Source organism: Hibiscus syriacus, unplaced genomic scaffold (assembly GCF_006381635.1).
Source record: "Hibiscus syriacus cultivar Baekdansim isolate YM2019G1 unplaced genomic scaffold, ASM638163v2 tig00004355_pilon, whole genome shotgun sequence".
Lineage (NCBI taxonomy): Eukaryota > Viridiplantae > Streptophyta > Magnoliopsida > Malvales > Malvaceae > Hibiscus > Hibiscus syriacus.
Window position 1 is genome coordinate 1,413,062 of NW_024062011.1, and position 15,888 is coordinate 1,428,949.

General features: G+C 34.6%; 1 protein-coding gene and 1 pseudogene across 1 annotated transcript; one reads left to right on the forward strand and one right to left on the reverse strand.

Annotated features, from left to right (window-relative positions):
• Positions 1-4,223: 4,223 nt before the first annotated feature.
• LOC120193932 (zinc finger CCHC domain-containing protein 8-like) lies at positions 4,224-8,675 on the forward strand. The gene is made up of 8 exons (XM_039196357.1): positions 4,224-4,431; positions 4,607-4,685; positions 4,859-4,934; positions 5,555-5,632; positions 6,024-6,160; positions 6,573-6,809; positions 7,367-7,431; positions 7,887-8,675. Exons 1-8 carry the CDS (start codon positions 4,419-4,421, stop codon positions 8,468-8,470), a joined length of 1,269 nt encoding a protein of 422 aa, XP_039052288.1. The 5' UTR covers positions 4,224-4,418; the 3' UTR covers positions 8,471-8,675.
• A 568-nt stretch (positions 8,676-9,243) lies between these two features.
• Positions 9,244-12,052, reverse strand: LOC120193953 (annotated as a pseudogene).
• Positions 12,053-15,888: the final 3,836 nt, after the last annotated feature.

A 15,888-nucleotide genomic window follows, 5' to 3' on the forward strand; every position in this document is an offset into this window, starting at 1 on the left:
TGTTGGTATTGGAATATTACCCTCACTTGGGTATCTTACCCAACCAACATGGATATCCTTAATCAGGAAAAAATATGCCTGTCGGGAATCATCAAATCCTTAATCCAGACGGGCTCTAAAGATTGAATTATTTTTATATAACAAAAAGGGGGAGAAATATGGTTTGAAAAATTCAATTTCTTAATGAAAAATGGAGAGCTAAACATTTTTATATATTTTCAAACAATTCAATTGATATCTTTTTCATTAAACATTTTATTAAGGGGGAGTTTTGTCAAAAACAATTTTCAAATGTTTTGTTATATCAAAAAGAGGGAGATTGTTGAACTATATTTTGATATAACAATTTATGGCAAAATATTTTTGCACTTGAATTGAATTTATTTAAAGTTTTCAAAAATAATTCAAAGTCCATTTAAGTTGGAATTGAGCACAATTTTTTTATGAAGAGTATTGTACTGTATAAATAGTACCACTACTGTATAAACAGTCCCGATGCTGTGTAAACAGTAATGAACATTACCAATGCTCAAAAATAACAAATGCAAAATGGGTACCGATACTGCTACAGTAGTATCGCTATTGCTACAGTAATATCAAGCCCAACGGTCAAAAATTCAAATATTACAAAGGTAGTATCGATACTCATTGAAGGAGTACCGATACTACTTGTTTTGGGCAATTTTATTTTGCAGAAAATGAATCCCAACAGTTCCAAAACATCCCCAACGGCTAGATACGACTTCAAATTCATTTCAAGCTATAAAAACAAGCTGAGGACACTGAACATAGAGGACACCTATCGAAGCAATCATACACAAGAGAAGAGTTTTTCAATCTTATTTCATCTTTCTCTTGTAAATATTTTTGTTCTTGTGAGCTTAATTCTTGTAAACACCTACCTTAGAGAGTTTTCTTATTTATATTTCTTTCCTTGTAAATGGGTTTTGGTTCTAGTTAAGCTCGCTAAAAGCTAGGGATAAGGTTCTAGTTTAGCCCGTGAAAAACTAGGGAGTTGTAAAGGTTTTCTCTTTGTCCTTGAAAAAGAAAGAACAAATTAGTGAATTTGTTGGAAAATCCTTGGTGAATAGCTAAGGCAGTGGATGTAAACTTGGTTAAGAAGTCGAACACTATAAATCGTTGTGCAATTTTCTATCTTTCTAATCTCTTACTCCCTAAACACAAGAACCGACTCCATCGCTCTTGGCGAACCTTTTCGGTTGTCGATTCGAGCTTCCGCAAATCCCAACAATATCTCCCCATTGAACTTGATGGGATGATACCAAGATGTGGTTTCCCATTAATGAGTTAAATCATTACACATTACTTGAGTTGGACTGTCAATTTGATCAGCTTGTTGAAGTCAGCCAATAATGGGAGCATAATGACATACCACGAATAGTAGACACTTCAACAAATGTGACATACATTTGTGTAACAACATTTGAATTTTGATTATGAACACAACCATCATAGCAACATCGCCATCGTTAGAGAGTTCGAACGCTGTATAAGTTAACGAAAATAGTGCAGTTGGAAATCTGTACTGAAGTGAGGACAGTCTTTTAATACTTCCAACATGAACTTTCCTTGAAATTTTAGTGATAAGCTCTCAAGAGTGATATTTCTCTTGAAGGAAAGGTAACAGAATAATTTGATGCGAAATATAACGCCAGTTTCATCTTCCCAAATTTCTTCATCATAGTAAGCAATAGCTGAAATATGCCTCATTTTGAGAGTTTAAGAGTTTGAAAGATTGAAAGTCTTATATCTGCAAAAACGAATAGTTGTTTCTAATATACAACATTCTCTGAATTAAATAATAATATAAGAACTAAAATATAAACTAATACTAAAAAAATTAAAAATATTCACAATGATTTAAATAACCCAATTTAATATTGTTATCGTATTGACAAAATGTATCGAGATATGACCATGTATTCCATTTTACAACTGCAAAAAGTAATAAAAAATAATTAATACAATAAAATTTGGTCAAATAAATTAAAAATGAAATAAATATAATATAATAAAAACAATTTCACCTTCTAAAAGCTGTAACAAAATCTACTTGATAGAAGGAATTTATAGAAGAATAATGTGAATGTAATTTTGGTGTGATTTGATATTTGAATTTAGGGTATTTATAGGGGGAGGGGATTAGTTATCCGAGATTTAAGGCACCTGCGGTAATAATAGAATGGGCAATAATTGAGGGTGGAATAATCGGAGGCGTGCTTTATGATCCGTGCCTCTCTAACGTGTCAGAAAACCCCGCGAAGGCACAAATTACAATCTATATTTTTTTATCGTGACGCCAGCTCGAACAGAACCCCAAGAAGGCTCACTTCATGATTAGCGCCTTCTATCCACGTCTACAAGGCGTATATCCTGAAACACACTTTATTATCATGTTAGATTGGTAATATTAAGAGAAAAAGTGTTTGACATGTAATTATTAATTGTTTGTGTGATTTTTTGGGTAAAAACGCCTAATATTTATCATTGATTCTACGCATTTTGTAGGAGTTAATGTCTTTACGTGAAGGACATTTTATCTAATTTATATATAAAAAAAGGCGGGTAAATAATATTTAATAATTAAGCGTTGGCCTTCAGCCTCCAATTTTTCTTTTCTTTTAGGCCTTTGGATTTACAAAAACCTCAAATCTTCACAGCCACAACCAGCAGCAGCGGATTTCCCTACCTACCGCCGCGCGCCGCCGCCACTGGCGCTTCCATTTCTTTTTCTTATTTTCTCTCTCATATTCTTGCTCTTTACAGCCTTATGACTATAACTCCAACACCCCTGTTTGGTAATTTCTTTGGAGAATTATGAAATTCTAGGGCTGTAAAATTTTCTTGTCAAGTTTTTTTCTTTTCTTTCGGAAAGCTTCTGATTAACCCAAATTAATGCTTTTTGTTTTCAGGAGAATAATATTTTAGGCTCTCATCCCTAAAATTGCTGGTTAGTTTATCTTTTGCTCTCCCCCAACCATAAATGAGCCATTGAGATCTGAAAAGGAAAAAAAAAATTATAGTCGGCATGTAAAACAAACAACGAAAGAAGTTCCATAGGTTTTTCGTTTTATTCTTCTTTAGTTTAGTTAGATTCAGAGTACATTAAAGAAGAGATAAATAATTTTTGCAAGGATGTGAAGTGATCTGGGAACTGAAATAATTTTCAGCTTTATTTGGCATTAAATTAATCTGGTTGTTGTCTCTTTATTGTTCTATACTTGTTGGGATTGGTTACCTTTACTACTTTCATGTGTGGAGTTTTTCTTCTCAATTTTGCATAGAGTACAATTGTTTGGGCGAATTGGGTTAATATTATCTTGGTTTTATAGACTCACTGGTTGACTTGTTTTATCTGTCAGTGCATGATTAAGTTAGCTATTTATTTTTTCATGTTTCCTATGCTGCAATATTCCCTCGCCTGCAAGAAGAAACTTGGATATGCCCTGTTTTTATATTTCAGGGGATTGGATTTTTTTTTTGATAAGAAGGGGATTGGAATTTGATTTTAGTTCTTATGGGTGTTTTGATCTTTGTTCTTGTAGTGTGACTTGCATCCTTCAATTCTACCCACGTCCAAATTAGTGGATCGTGAGTGAAAGGTTAGTAGTGCAAAAACTAGATTTGGTCATTTTGTTTAGCCTTTAAACTTTATGGGGTTTCTTTTTCATTTATAGCATATTTTATTGCTTTTCTGTAATATTTAAGAGAGTAAATTGAATTTCCTTTTTGAAGAGGACAAAGAACAATTCACTCCTGATTTCGAATTTAATGTTTAATGATAACATATTACTTATTAATTTTAAGAAGAAAATAATAAGAAGGCCTGGAATTCTTCCTCTAATAAAACAGTTTTTAAAGATGAAACTCTAAACGCATAAATTGGTCCAAAGCACTGAAAATAATATATCTTGTGATTCATTACATTGGAGTTTGCTAATGAGGGTTCATGTTATATCCAGTAATACAATTGTAGAAGGGCAGTATTTAATTACTCTTCCTGCATCTAGTAATTCTATGTCTAGATGTGAGAGTGGTGAACTTCAGGATGTGGATGATGGACCCCATCAAATAGATTCTCAATCTAAAATATTGAGTTTGAATATGGTGAAGTGAAAGCTGAGATCCTGGAGCTGAATGAAGGGGGTATTAGAAACCCTCAGAAACTTTTAAATGCGGAAGCAAAGGTAGACAACACTCTTGCAGGCAATTCGTACGATATGTAAATAAGTAATGAAGAAACTGAAACTCTTAGAGCTGAAACGAAATTGGATGATGTTAGCTCTGGAGCTCATTCTATACATTTTACAGTTGAAGAGAAATTGGGTGTCTCATCAGTGTCTACCAAAAAGCGGTGTCTTGATGTCCAAAATGGAAGTCCCATCCAGAACCACACAATGGATGGTATTTGTATCCTGCTTCTCCATTATCGTAGTTTTCTTTATTGTGTATTCGCTGACTCTAGCTTAAGAACTTTGCTTCTGCAATTGTATGTTTCATAAGCTCAATTCCATGTGACAGAAGTAAATATTTCTCTAGAGTCTATGGTATGATTGTTTTTGTTTTCCATAATTCAATGTGCCAGCTATATCTGGTGTTAAGAGCAGGATGACCTTTGATGACCAGCAACCTTCTATTCGTATTGTGTATAGTTTCTTAACAAGGTTAGGACTGGAGGCTAATTCTGAAAATCAATGAATGAAAAGCTTCACGTTTTTATTCCTTTTGTTGAAGTTTAGTCTTGTTTAATAGACTGAAGTAGGACTTGTTAAGATAAATAGTAATTTACATTTTTTTAGTTATATTCCTTATTATTATCTCCTATTTTTTTTTCCAGAGCTAGTAAGCAGAAGCTTGAGGAACTTTTACGAAAGTGGTCAGAGTGGCAAGCTGAACATGGTTCATCATTGCAAGTATGTCTGGTTGAAATTTTGGTTTTCAATATTCTACCTCTATTCATCACTTATTAAATTCATTTACAAGAGGGTAGAGCATTGATTTACCTTTCTTTATCTTGCATGATTTGTAATACCCTATCAACAGATTGTATATTTTCGTTTTCACCTTGAGCATATCGTATACTTTTATGTTTGAGAATCTAATGGCAATTACTGTTTCACAGTACCTACATTTAGATTGAATTAGGTATCCTTATGAACTTGTGGAGTTCATTCGGAGCATCCAGTCCTTCTAATAATGTTCTCTTGTAAGTTGTAAGATAGAATTTTGAATTTATTCTTAAATGGGAACTTCCAAAGAGATGTTATATCTGAACCCGTGTCTCCTACCGAAAGCTGTGTTATAGATGGACGGGTCATGCATATTTTGTTTGATTGTATCTGTGTGTTTGGATGAGTACGTTGGTAGGTGTACTTGTAAGGGAATATACATGTGCATATGTAGATGGATCAATGTATGCACATGTGGGTGCATAAGCACAGATGTGTACGCATCTGTCCATTATATTGTTATGTATTGCATTTTTTCTCATCCTTAACATGAAGCGTAACTGAATGTAATTCAATCTGGTCAGGAAAATGAACTTACAGAATCAGGGGAAGAGACATACTTTCCTGCTCTACGCATTGGTGCAGAGAAACCTTCATCTGTGGTAAGCTTATCTCTATCCCCTAGGCATCATGTTTTGAACTGATTTAGATCTTTGTAGTTTGAATATTTTTTTTGTAGAGGTACAGTTTTGTACCTTTTAACATTTTTTTCAATTAATGTCATTAGAGATCTGTTATATTGTTTAGTAATTTTTCATTATCAGAATTCTGAATCTTGAGTGAATTTGTTTTTCTATTGAAAAAAATCATTCAATTATTTACTCTCTAAATGGATTTGACATTGCAACCCTTACCATTCCTTCCTTAAAATTGTAAATTTTATGCATGTTAAAGTTTCTCAGTCTGTCTTTCTGTTGCAAAAGGGCTCATGGTTTGGTAGAGTTTAGTGTATTTTCTCAATATTTTGGTTTAATTTTGTTATTGGATTTGTAGTCGTTCTGGATTGACAACCAAACAAGGAATCTGCATGATGCGGAGTTCATCCCATTGGACAGTAACGTTGTGCCGCTTTACGATCGTGGGTTTGCAATGGGTTTGACTTCAGCTGATGCTTCAAGTAATTTGGAAGGGTAAATATCATCTGTGATTTTGTAAATATTGTTTGCCATGTAAATTGATGCTGACATGCAAGTTTGTTATAAGCCTTTAGGGCCTATTTTATGTCCTTGCACAACCCACGAAAAAAAAAGATAAGAATAATTATGTCTGATAAGTAGCAGTGGTAGGTTTATTGCTAAATCTGTTAATGCCAGTCACCAGTCGGAATTATCAAAAACGAAATATATGTCATAGCAAGGAGATATTTTCTTGCCAATCTATTCTATTAAATCCCAGTTTGGTAGATATAACTGTAAGCATGGTGCATCTTGTGTCCTGTATTGGCTCTCCTCTGTCTATGCCTGTGCTTCCACTCTTCCACCTTGCATGTTCAATTTTTCTTACCTATTTGTGTTGCATGTTGCCGAGGCCTGGAGTTGAAAGAGGAGGCTTCCGTTGTTTCAACTGTGGTTCTTATAGTCATTCCCTGAAGCAATGCCCAAAGCCTCGTGATAGTGTTGCTGTCAACAATGCTCGAAAGCAACACCAAAAGTTCAAGCGTAATCAGAATGCTGCTTCTCGCAATGCAATTCGCTATTATCAGAGCTCTCAAGGTGGAAAGTATGATGATCTAAAGCCTGGTGTTCTTGGTGGTGAAACACGAGAACTATTAGCCTTGGGGTAATATTCTCCTCCAATTACATGACAGCTCCCCCCCTGCTCCCTTCTTTTTGTTGTACCTAATGATACACCCAAATATATTACATGGAAATCAACTAGATTTTGCACACAGTGCTAAAGTTCCCAGTCATCATACATTTGTATGATTAGCCAACAACCTATTCCAAAAGTTTTTTCATGTTTTCATCTAGTTTTATTTCCTGAATTGTATGATTAGCCTTAGTGGCAAGCATGTCCACTCCATTAATTGGTGTCGATTATATCTGACGAATGCATTCTGCCTTCTTTTGTTCGCAATGGCCATGGATCAATGACTTATTCTGCATGGCTATTGGTGCATTTTCATTTTGGTCATTATGTGCACGGATGATTGACTTTTCAAGTCACAAAGCAGTAAGAAATGTGGTCATTTTTAAGTTGAAGTCTTATTTGGCTGTTATAGATGCATACTAAAGTCAATGGAAAAAGAAAGGCAGTCCCAATTCCGTCATTATCTATGGATGAATATATATATTAACAGGAAACATATGTTAATTCCTTGTTTATCTCCTTACACAGGAGTTCGATCCACCACCGTGGCTTAACAGAATGCGAGAAATTGGGTATCCACCGGGATATCTAGGTAACTAAACACTTCTCAACTGAGTTTGAACCTCATTTTAGTTATTGCATTGAAACATTTTTGGTAAATAATCACGGTTGGAAGAAATTGCAGTCTGCAATCTCTGAAGGGCCATGCCATTTTTGCCCCAATCCCCCAACTATTTTGGTCGTCTATAATATTCACAGATAACTGATGAGTGTTTGACCAATAAACTATTCAGTTAGTTGCTGCAAATAATTGGAGCAATAATGTCATAAGGGCTCCGCATCTTCGTCAAGAATTGCATGAAGACAAATCTTATTGATTCCTGGCCACAAATAAAAATGGCTTCCCCTTTTACCTCTTAAATTCTATCTTCTGATCTCAAACCACTGTCTAAGATTCAACCATAGTTTGACAGTAATTGTTTGTTAGCCTGCTTAAACGTCATTGTTATTCTCTCGTATAAAATTGACAATCTCTAAAATTTTCAGTACCTGAAGTTGAGGATGAGCCATCTGGAATTGCGATATATGCTGATGTAGAAACTGATGGACACGAAGATGGCGAAATTGCAGAGATGGTGCATCCTCAACCAAGGATGAAAATGACAGTTGAATTTCCAGGAATAAATGCATCTATCCCTGCAGAGGCAGATGAAAAACTTTGGGCTCCTGTCATTCAAGTTCCGAATCGATTAGGAGTAGGACAGTCACACTATAGGTTAAACCATTCTTCTGAACCTGGTAGCAGGGGGCTCGAACGAAGGTACTATGATGATTATGAAGATGATGGCCCTCCTGGAGTTGACACTAGAGTCAGCTCAACCTTTCTCCCTAGGTATGGTAATCATGATTCTGCTTACAATTTTCAAAGTTCAAGACAGCCTATTTTAAGGCAGCGAAGCCCAACCTCGGGAAGGTCCTATTATGAGAGGGGTAGAAGGAGCCCCTTGGTTTATGAAGATTTTGCTAGTCATGGTTCCCATAGTTCTTCAAGACATTCACCAAGGTCTCATGGTTCAGCCAGATATGAAAATGAGATTGATGATGGATTGGATAACAGCCACCAGGAATAGGGATGGCAAAAAAACTCGAACTCGACGGAAAAACTCAAAAACTGAATTAAACGGGGATGGAGGAAAACAGTTTATGCTAAACAGAGACGGGAACAGGGAAAAATCGTTTATGTTAAACGGGGACGGGGATAGGGACGGGTTTAGTAATTCCTGTCCCGATTATTATCGGCCTGATACCCGTCCTGATACCCGGCCCGATAAATATTAAAAATAATAATTATTATATATATATAATATTAATAAATTTAATTTAAATTAAAAAATATATATAATATTTATATATTTAATTTAAATATATATATCCAACTCGATACTTGTTTAAATAACCGTTTATGTTAAACGAAGATATGTTTCTCTGATTACTCGATGGGGATCCCCGTTTAAATTCCTGCGGTTTTTTAAGCGGAGATGAATACGGATTTTTTAAACGGGGACGGGAGATCAATATCCGATCCGATCGGCCCGTTGCCATCCCTAATCAGGAACATTCGTCTCGGTCTAGTCATTGATATCACATCCGATGGTGAACAACATTGTTGTAACTTTTGATTTTTGTTACTAGATATGATTGTTTAGCATCTCATAAGGCCATAGCTTGTAAAGGTTTCCAGATACTTTGATACTTTTAGCACCAGAAAAGTGAGAGGATTATTGTACAATGATATAGACGGGCCTTAGAAGGATTTAATGGTTTCTTTACCTTGATGTATTCATGTTGAATTAAATATTTTGTTGTCTAAATAAGACCAGAATTTTGGACGCAATTTATCCGATGTTTGAATTCATTTGTATCTGCTTATTGTACAATAAAACCTTGGAAAAATATCAGTATTCTCGTGTTATATACAAATGTGCATCAAACACACTCAAGTCTGAGAACACACCAGACAGCAGTCCTAATCCTTCATGCCGTTCTTCCTGGTGGAAGCTCAATACCATAATTGTCCAAAGCGGTTAGAGTCTAGCCAACTTACAAGCAAAACTGAGCCAAGAAATATAAGGTTACTTTCCCTCGGACTTTAGCTGTCTTCCAAGTAAGAATAGTCCGATCATGGTAAAAGCAGACAAGATCGTGGACGAATAGAAAAGTGCAAGTAGTGCTCCCCTTAATGACTGCATCACAGAGTTTTCGAGTTTTTTTTAGTATCTAGCAATGGGTTAACAGTTATGAATAAGTCTCGATGTAATCCGAGTTTGTGGTTTTTTAAGAACCTTAGCTAGAAGCAGAGCATTGTCATTTGCATATTCCAATGAACTCTCCGGTACGCTTTGGATGCCCTGTGCTATTTGCAATGAAAGGATCCTGGGTTTTCAGTATTAAGAGCAGTTATTTTAACATTCTTTTAGAATTTGTTTTGTAGAAATCACAACAATGCAAATGAGATGTTTACCCGAAAATGAAACCTATTGCAGCTCCAATGTAAGCTTTCTCCGATGTTACCTCAACCTGAAGTTCTCCAAACTGCAAGTGGTAAAAGCTTCTCAGTGATTTAGACCCATGCAATCGAGTATACATCCTGGAACAGGTGGAGTAATGGCATCTACCTTAAACATTCTAGTTTCTGTTTTTGGTTGTTCTTCAGTTGTTGCAGATACTGAACTTGCAGACAGAAGTCTTCCAGCAGCATTCATTGCTTTTGCAATCTGCAATGGTTCAATGGAATGTTTTTAAAATTTTACAACACTAGAAAAGTTTCACAGGGTTAAAACAATTATAATAGGCATGCCCTTGGAGGCAAAAATCTAGAGAACACTTTTTCAATCTGTAGGAAAATAAGTTAGAATGTTCATAATTGTGTTACAAAGACTCGAGGCACTGGATTCAAGTATGTGTCTGGCACCGGTATGCTGAACTTTTTCGAAGTTTTTCATACATTTAGAGGACCATACCCTCCATACCTAGGTCCAACCAAATATGTACTGGATACAGGTTTCGGAAATTGATACTTTAGGGAAAATGAAGAGTCGAGTATTTAGGTTCATAAAATGGAAAATGAATACGAGAAAAGCATCTATTTCCAGGCTACTTGAAATACCTTTTGAAGTTTCCCTTGACCATACTGTCCCATTGAGCGGAACCTTCTTCCAGCAGCTACCAAGCGCCTTCCACATGCTAAAGAAGCAAACAGTTGGAAACAAACAAGATTTCAGAAATAAATTTCTTTAAGATTGATATTTAGACGACACTCGCATATGCTTTTTTCTCGCCTGATTTCGCACTGTCGTTCAAAGAGTTCACTAGTGCTGGGATCTTGCTTGCTATTGTATAGGAAGTTGATGTATCAGCTAACTCCCAAGCTCTTGAGAGATTTAATAATGCTTCTCCCAATTCTAGCCACACTGAAAAAGATAATTCAAAGAAAGAAGCTCCTTGTGACCAGTTTATTGACCAACAAGACTATCGTTTATTGATCAGTTTGTCCAATCCAGAAAACATGACAGAATATGAATTGCTCCTGAATGGATTTAGGCACCCTATCATGTGAATTTAAACTTAATAACGGTGGAACGGAGACATGAGGACAGTCATGAGCCAGAAACAACACAACAGTGTTAAGCGTTCAACCTAAAACCAATTGGCAAAAAGTAGATTCGTCAAATCTGAATACAAGATCTGAGGCAACCCTGGACATAATAGATTAAGCAACCTCACATGAATTAAGCAAGAAGAACATAACACACGTGATCTTTTTTTTCCGGATATAAACACACATGATCTTAAATACAAGACCTCGGGAAACCTAAGATTTAATAGGGATAACTAGAAAAGAATCCATTGAAATGACACTCAATGAGGCAGCAAAGCATCAGCCACTTCTCGGATTATGTTCCAGAATTCTTCCTAGCAAAAGATAAATGATTTAATCTTTAAATAATCTTGCAATTCATTATTTTCAAACCATCTCAAAGTTTTTTTTAAGACCAAAATATTAATTCAAGAAATTACGCTAGCAATACAGAGAGCAATGATAACTAACCTCATCACAGGTCCATTTGAAAGATCAAAAGCTGCATCCTTCAACTAAAAGCACACATTCATAACACCCCAAAACAACATCAATTTTTACGTGCTTTAAAAAACCAATGAAAACCAATAAAACACTGTTAATTATATCCAAAAGGGTCACCGAATTTCATCTTACATCTAATCGAAGATCACCCGGTAGCTGGGAAAAGTAATCTGAAGGAAGATCAAAGCTATCCTGCAACCATACAAATGGCATTAAAAAAACAATGGAAATAACAGATTTCGATCAGAAAGGATACGAATTAGAACTTACAGCAACTTGTTGGAGAAGGAATTGAAGGTCGGGTTCAAGGGATTTTGGAGAGTCTGATTCTGTAAGAGCAAACGAGACGTTAAGAGGTTTTGAGAGGTGGAGAGTTTTGGAGTTAAAGGAGTTCTTGAAAGTGGTTTTGAAGGGGATAAAGTTGGGATAATTGTGAAACAGAAGGGCATGAGACGGGCATGGAGTTGAAAGAAAGGATAGAGATTGAAACAGAGAAAAACAAGGAGAAGACATGTTTCCAAGTTTTTGATTTGTTCAAAGCCTCTTGGGATTTTTTGTGGTTTTGGAAAACAGCTTCTTCCACTTCAAATTTTATTTTAACTTCACTTGTGGATATGGGCTAGCGTTTTAGTATGACTGAGGACCCACTGCTGATTTTTTTTTTGGATAATTCGTTATATGCATCATATATGGTTTTTTAAGAATTATTTTATTTTTATAATTATATTTAATTTATTTATCATTTAATTTATATAATATATTGAGTACTATAATATCTAATTATATAATATGTTGAGTAATATAATAGTTTGAGTACACAATCTATTAAATTGGTCATATTTTGAAATTAATTTAATATATTTTATCCTCCTATCATATAACTTAAAATATTTTATATTGAAATATTAACAAATGATACACATAAAATTATCCTCCAATCATATAACTTCACATTTTGAATTATAATTTGATGATTTAAAATAAATAAGGGAAACAAAAAGATTGTTGGATCGACAACGAAACATGTTTGAGATGATTTTGTAGTTGTTGATATCAATATGTATACAATAAACCAAGTTTCACGTGGTATTATTTTAGTAACAATACTTATAATATTTTCTATTATTTTTATATTTTTATTTAATATTGTTTAATATCTATATCTATAAGTCTCATATAGATTAAGTTACAATTTTGATTTTTATTAAGACATATTTTAAAATTTTCTTAAAAAAGTAAGTAAAATATTATTTGTTTTATCATTGATGAACTTCAAACAATTAATTGATATTATTCGAATAAATTTTTTTTTTTAAAATCTATTTAATCATTAGACAATAACAATTGACATGATAAAATCATCAAATTAATTATTTGTGTATCATTTGTTAATTACAATAGTTTTATCATTGATGAACTTCAAACAATTAATTGATATTATTCGAATAAAAATTTTTTTTTTTAAAATCTATTTAATCATTAGACAATTAACAATTGACATGATAAAATCATCAAATTATAATTATTTGTGTATCATTTGTTAATATTACAATATAAAAGATTTTGAAGTTATATGATTGGAGGATAAAATATATTGAATTAATTTAAAATTATGACCAATTTAATAGATTGTCTAAGTAATAAGGATTAAACATGTAATTATATAAATTTTATTAACTACCACATAAGCACTTCCATTAATTGTTAACGACAAGTGGCTTGATTGAATGCATTTAAATAGTTTAATGACATGATTGAAAAAAATTCAAAAATAGTGGTCAAAATAAAAAGGGGCAATAGTTAGGTAATCACTTATATAGTTTAACAAAAACGATTATAGAAAATAATATAATAAATATTTTATTTTAACTAATTTACAATTATAAGTTGGGTTTTTTAGAATTTTAATTTTTTATAAATTAAATTAATAATGTTCATCATTAGTGACTCGCAGTATTCGTCGAAGGTGGAAAAATCATCCCTTTAAAGTTTAAACTTTACATTCTTTTCATTTTATCTAAGTACTCCTTTCTAATATTTAAACCCACATAAATTTGAATATATAATCTTCTATATATTTTGAAATGCACAAAAGAACTTCACAAGAATGTGAAAAGAATGTTTACTTCATTGATTCACACAGAGATTCATACACACTTATATACTAGATGTAGCAAACTTCAAAGATGATAAAGGTTGTTACACAGTTAACAATAACCAACCCTAACAAACAAAACTACTTTTATTCTAGCCGCCTTTCTAATCTACTTGAAAATCTATCCTCGATAACTTCCTTCCATATTCTCTATGCTTATTCTTCTCCTCTTTGAAAGTTTAAGCATGCACTTTTTTCCTGAAAGTTTCAAACATACATCAAGACAAGAGTTTGGTCAACCCATTAGCCACCAACTGGCTGACTAGAACATAATTGACTTGTAACCGCTGAGCTGCCACTTTTTCTCTAGCAAAGTGCACGTCAAGATCAACGTGTTTGGAGCATGAGTGATAAACTGGATTGAAACTTAACGTCACAGTGCTGGTGTTATCCCACCATACCACAAGAACCTCTGGTCGAGCTACCTTCACCTCATTAAGCAACGCTTAGAGCCAAGTTACTTCGGCCGCAACGTCTGCAACACATTTGTACTCCGCCTCCATGGTTGAGCGTGAGATAATCTTATGCTTTTTTTAATTCCATATTATTATATTCGAACTAAGAAACACACAATTACCTGATATAGGGTGCCGATCATCAGGACTCCCTCCCCGGTCAACATATGCAAATGTTGTAACTCGAGGTGCAGAAGAAGATTGAGTGAACAACAACCCATAGTCTAGAGACCCAACCAAGTAACGTAAGATTCTTTTTACTGCAGCAAGATGACTTTCACTAGGTGCATGCATAAACTGAGCAACCTTATTCACACTAAAGTTTATACACGGATGAGTATGGCATGAATACAAGAGAGACCCAATGATGCTTCGATACTCACGAGCATCACTCAATACTTTATCAGGTTCCTATGCTAATTTAGACAACACAACCATTGGTGTGGAGGTTGGATTAGCATTTAACATCTTCGTTTTAGTCAACAATTCAACAATAAACTTTCATTGACTAAGCAATAGACTTCCACTGTCATGATGTACATCAATGCCAAAGAAGTAGTGTAGTTGCCTTAAGTCTTTCAACGAGAATGCCACTTGCAATTGTCTCACCATTTCTGCAACATCAGCACTAGATGGTCTTGTGACCACTATGTCATCCACATACACCAACATATATATGATGGATCCACCTTCTTCTCTTATGAACAAAGACGTGTCTGTTTTTTACCCTTTAAACCCTATTGTAAGCAGTTACGCTTTAAGCTTAACATGCTAGTTGTGAGGCGTCTGACTCAGGCTATACAAAGCTTTGTGAAGCTTACACATCCGTTTTGTACCATTGTTTGAACTTTCTTCAAACCCCGGTGACTGCTGCATGAACAATTCTTCTTCCAAGTCTCCATTAAGGAAGACATTTTTTATGTCTATTTGCCTCAACTGCCAATTCTTTTCTACTGATAAGGCCAGGATTACATTCAGTGTTGAGAATTTCTCTACAGGACTAAAGGTGTCTCTAAAGTCATGTCCAGCCACTATGGAGTACCCTTTGACAACCAACTGAGCGTTGTGCCTCTGAATTGTACCATCAGAGTTTCTTTTCAATTTAAACTACCATTTACACCCCACAACTGATCTACCTTCAGGTAGCTCAACAACTGACCAAGTTTCATTATTCCTTAATGCTTCGAACTCAACTTGCACTGCTTCCTTCCACTTTTCAGACTTCAAAGCCTCATGAACATTACTAGATTTAACATCCTCACTTACTGCTAAATAAATCCTTGGTTTGAAAATGCCATTCTTACTTCTTGTAGTGATTAAGTGATTGTTTGAACGTGCAACAATAGTGTCACCTTGATGCTCACCCTTTTAAGTATTCTGATCAGAATGCTCCAAGTTTTACTCACCAGACAAAAACTGCTGAGCACTCTGCTGTACATTTCTATGAAAATTTGAGCTGCTCGACCCCCTCCAAGTTTTACCCTCTATGAATCAGACTATACCCTAGAAAGGAACACAGCTAAGACCTAAATTCCATTTTGTGAATGTTGAACATACGCAGATGAGGGAACAACGACATTCGAATGTCCTCTCTCCTTATATTCTTGCTTTCTATCAAACAAAACTTCCATAGGATACCTACCATGCAACACACGGGTAGGTAATCTATTAACCAACTATACAACAGTGGTGACTGCATAAGACCAGAAACGAAGAGGCAAGAAAGCTTGAGCAATAAGAACAAGTGATACAAGCACCAGAAGCCATAAGGACAACGATGCATGCTTCTCTAGACTA

Bases quoted from the DNA above. Each gene is read 5' to 3' on its own strand.
- LOC120193932 (XM_039196357.1), top strand. The intron at 5,633-6,023 runs GTAAGCTTATCT...TTGGATTTGTAG, and splicing joins CAGAGAAACCTTCATCTGTG to TCGTTCTGGATTGACAACCA. The intron at 7,432-7,886 runs GTAACTAAACAC...TAAAATTTTCAG, and splicing joins GTATCCACCGGGATATCTAG to TACCTGAAGTTGAGGATGAG.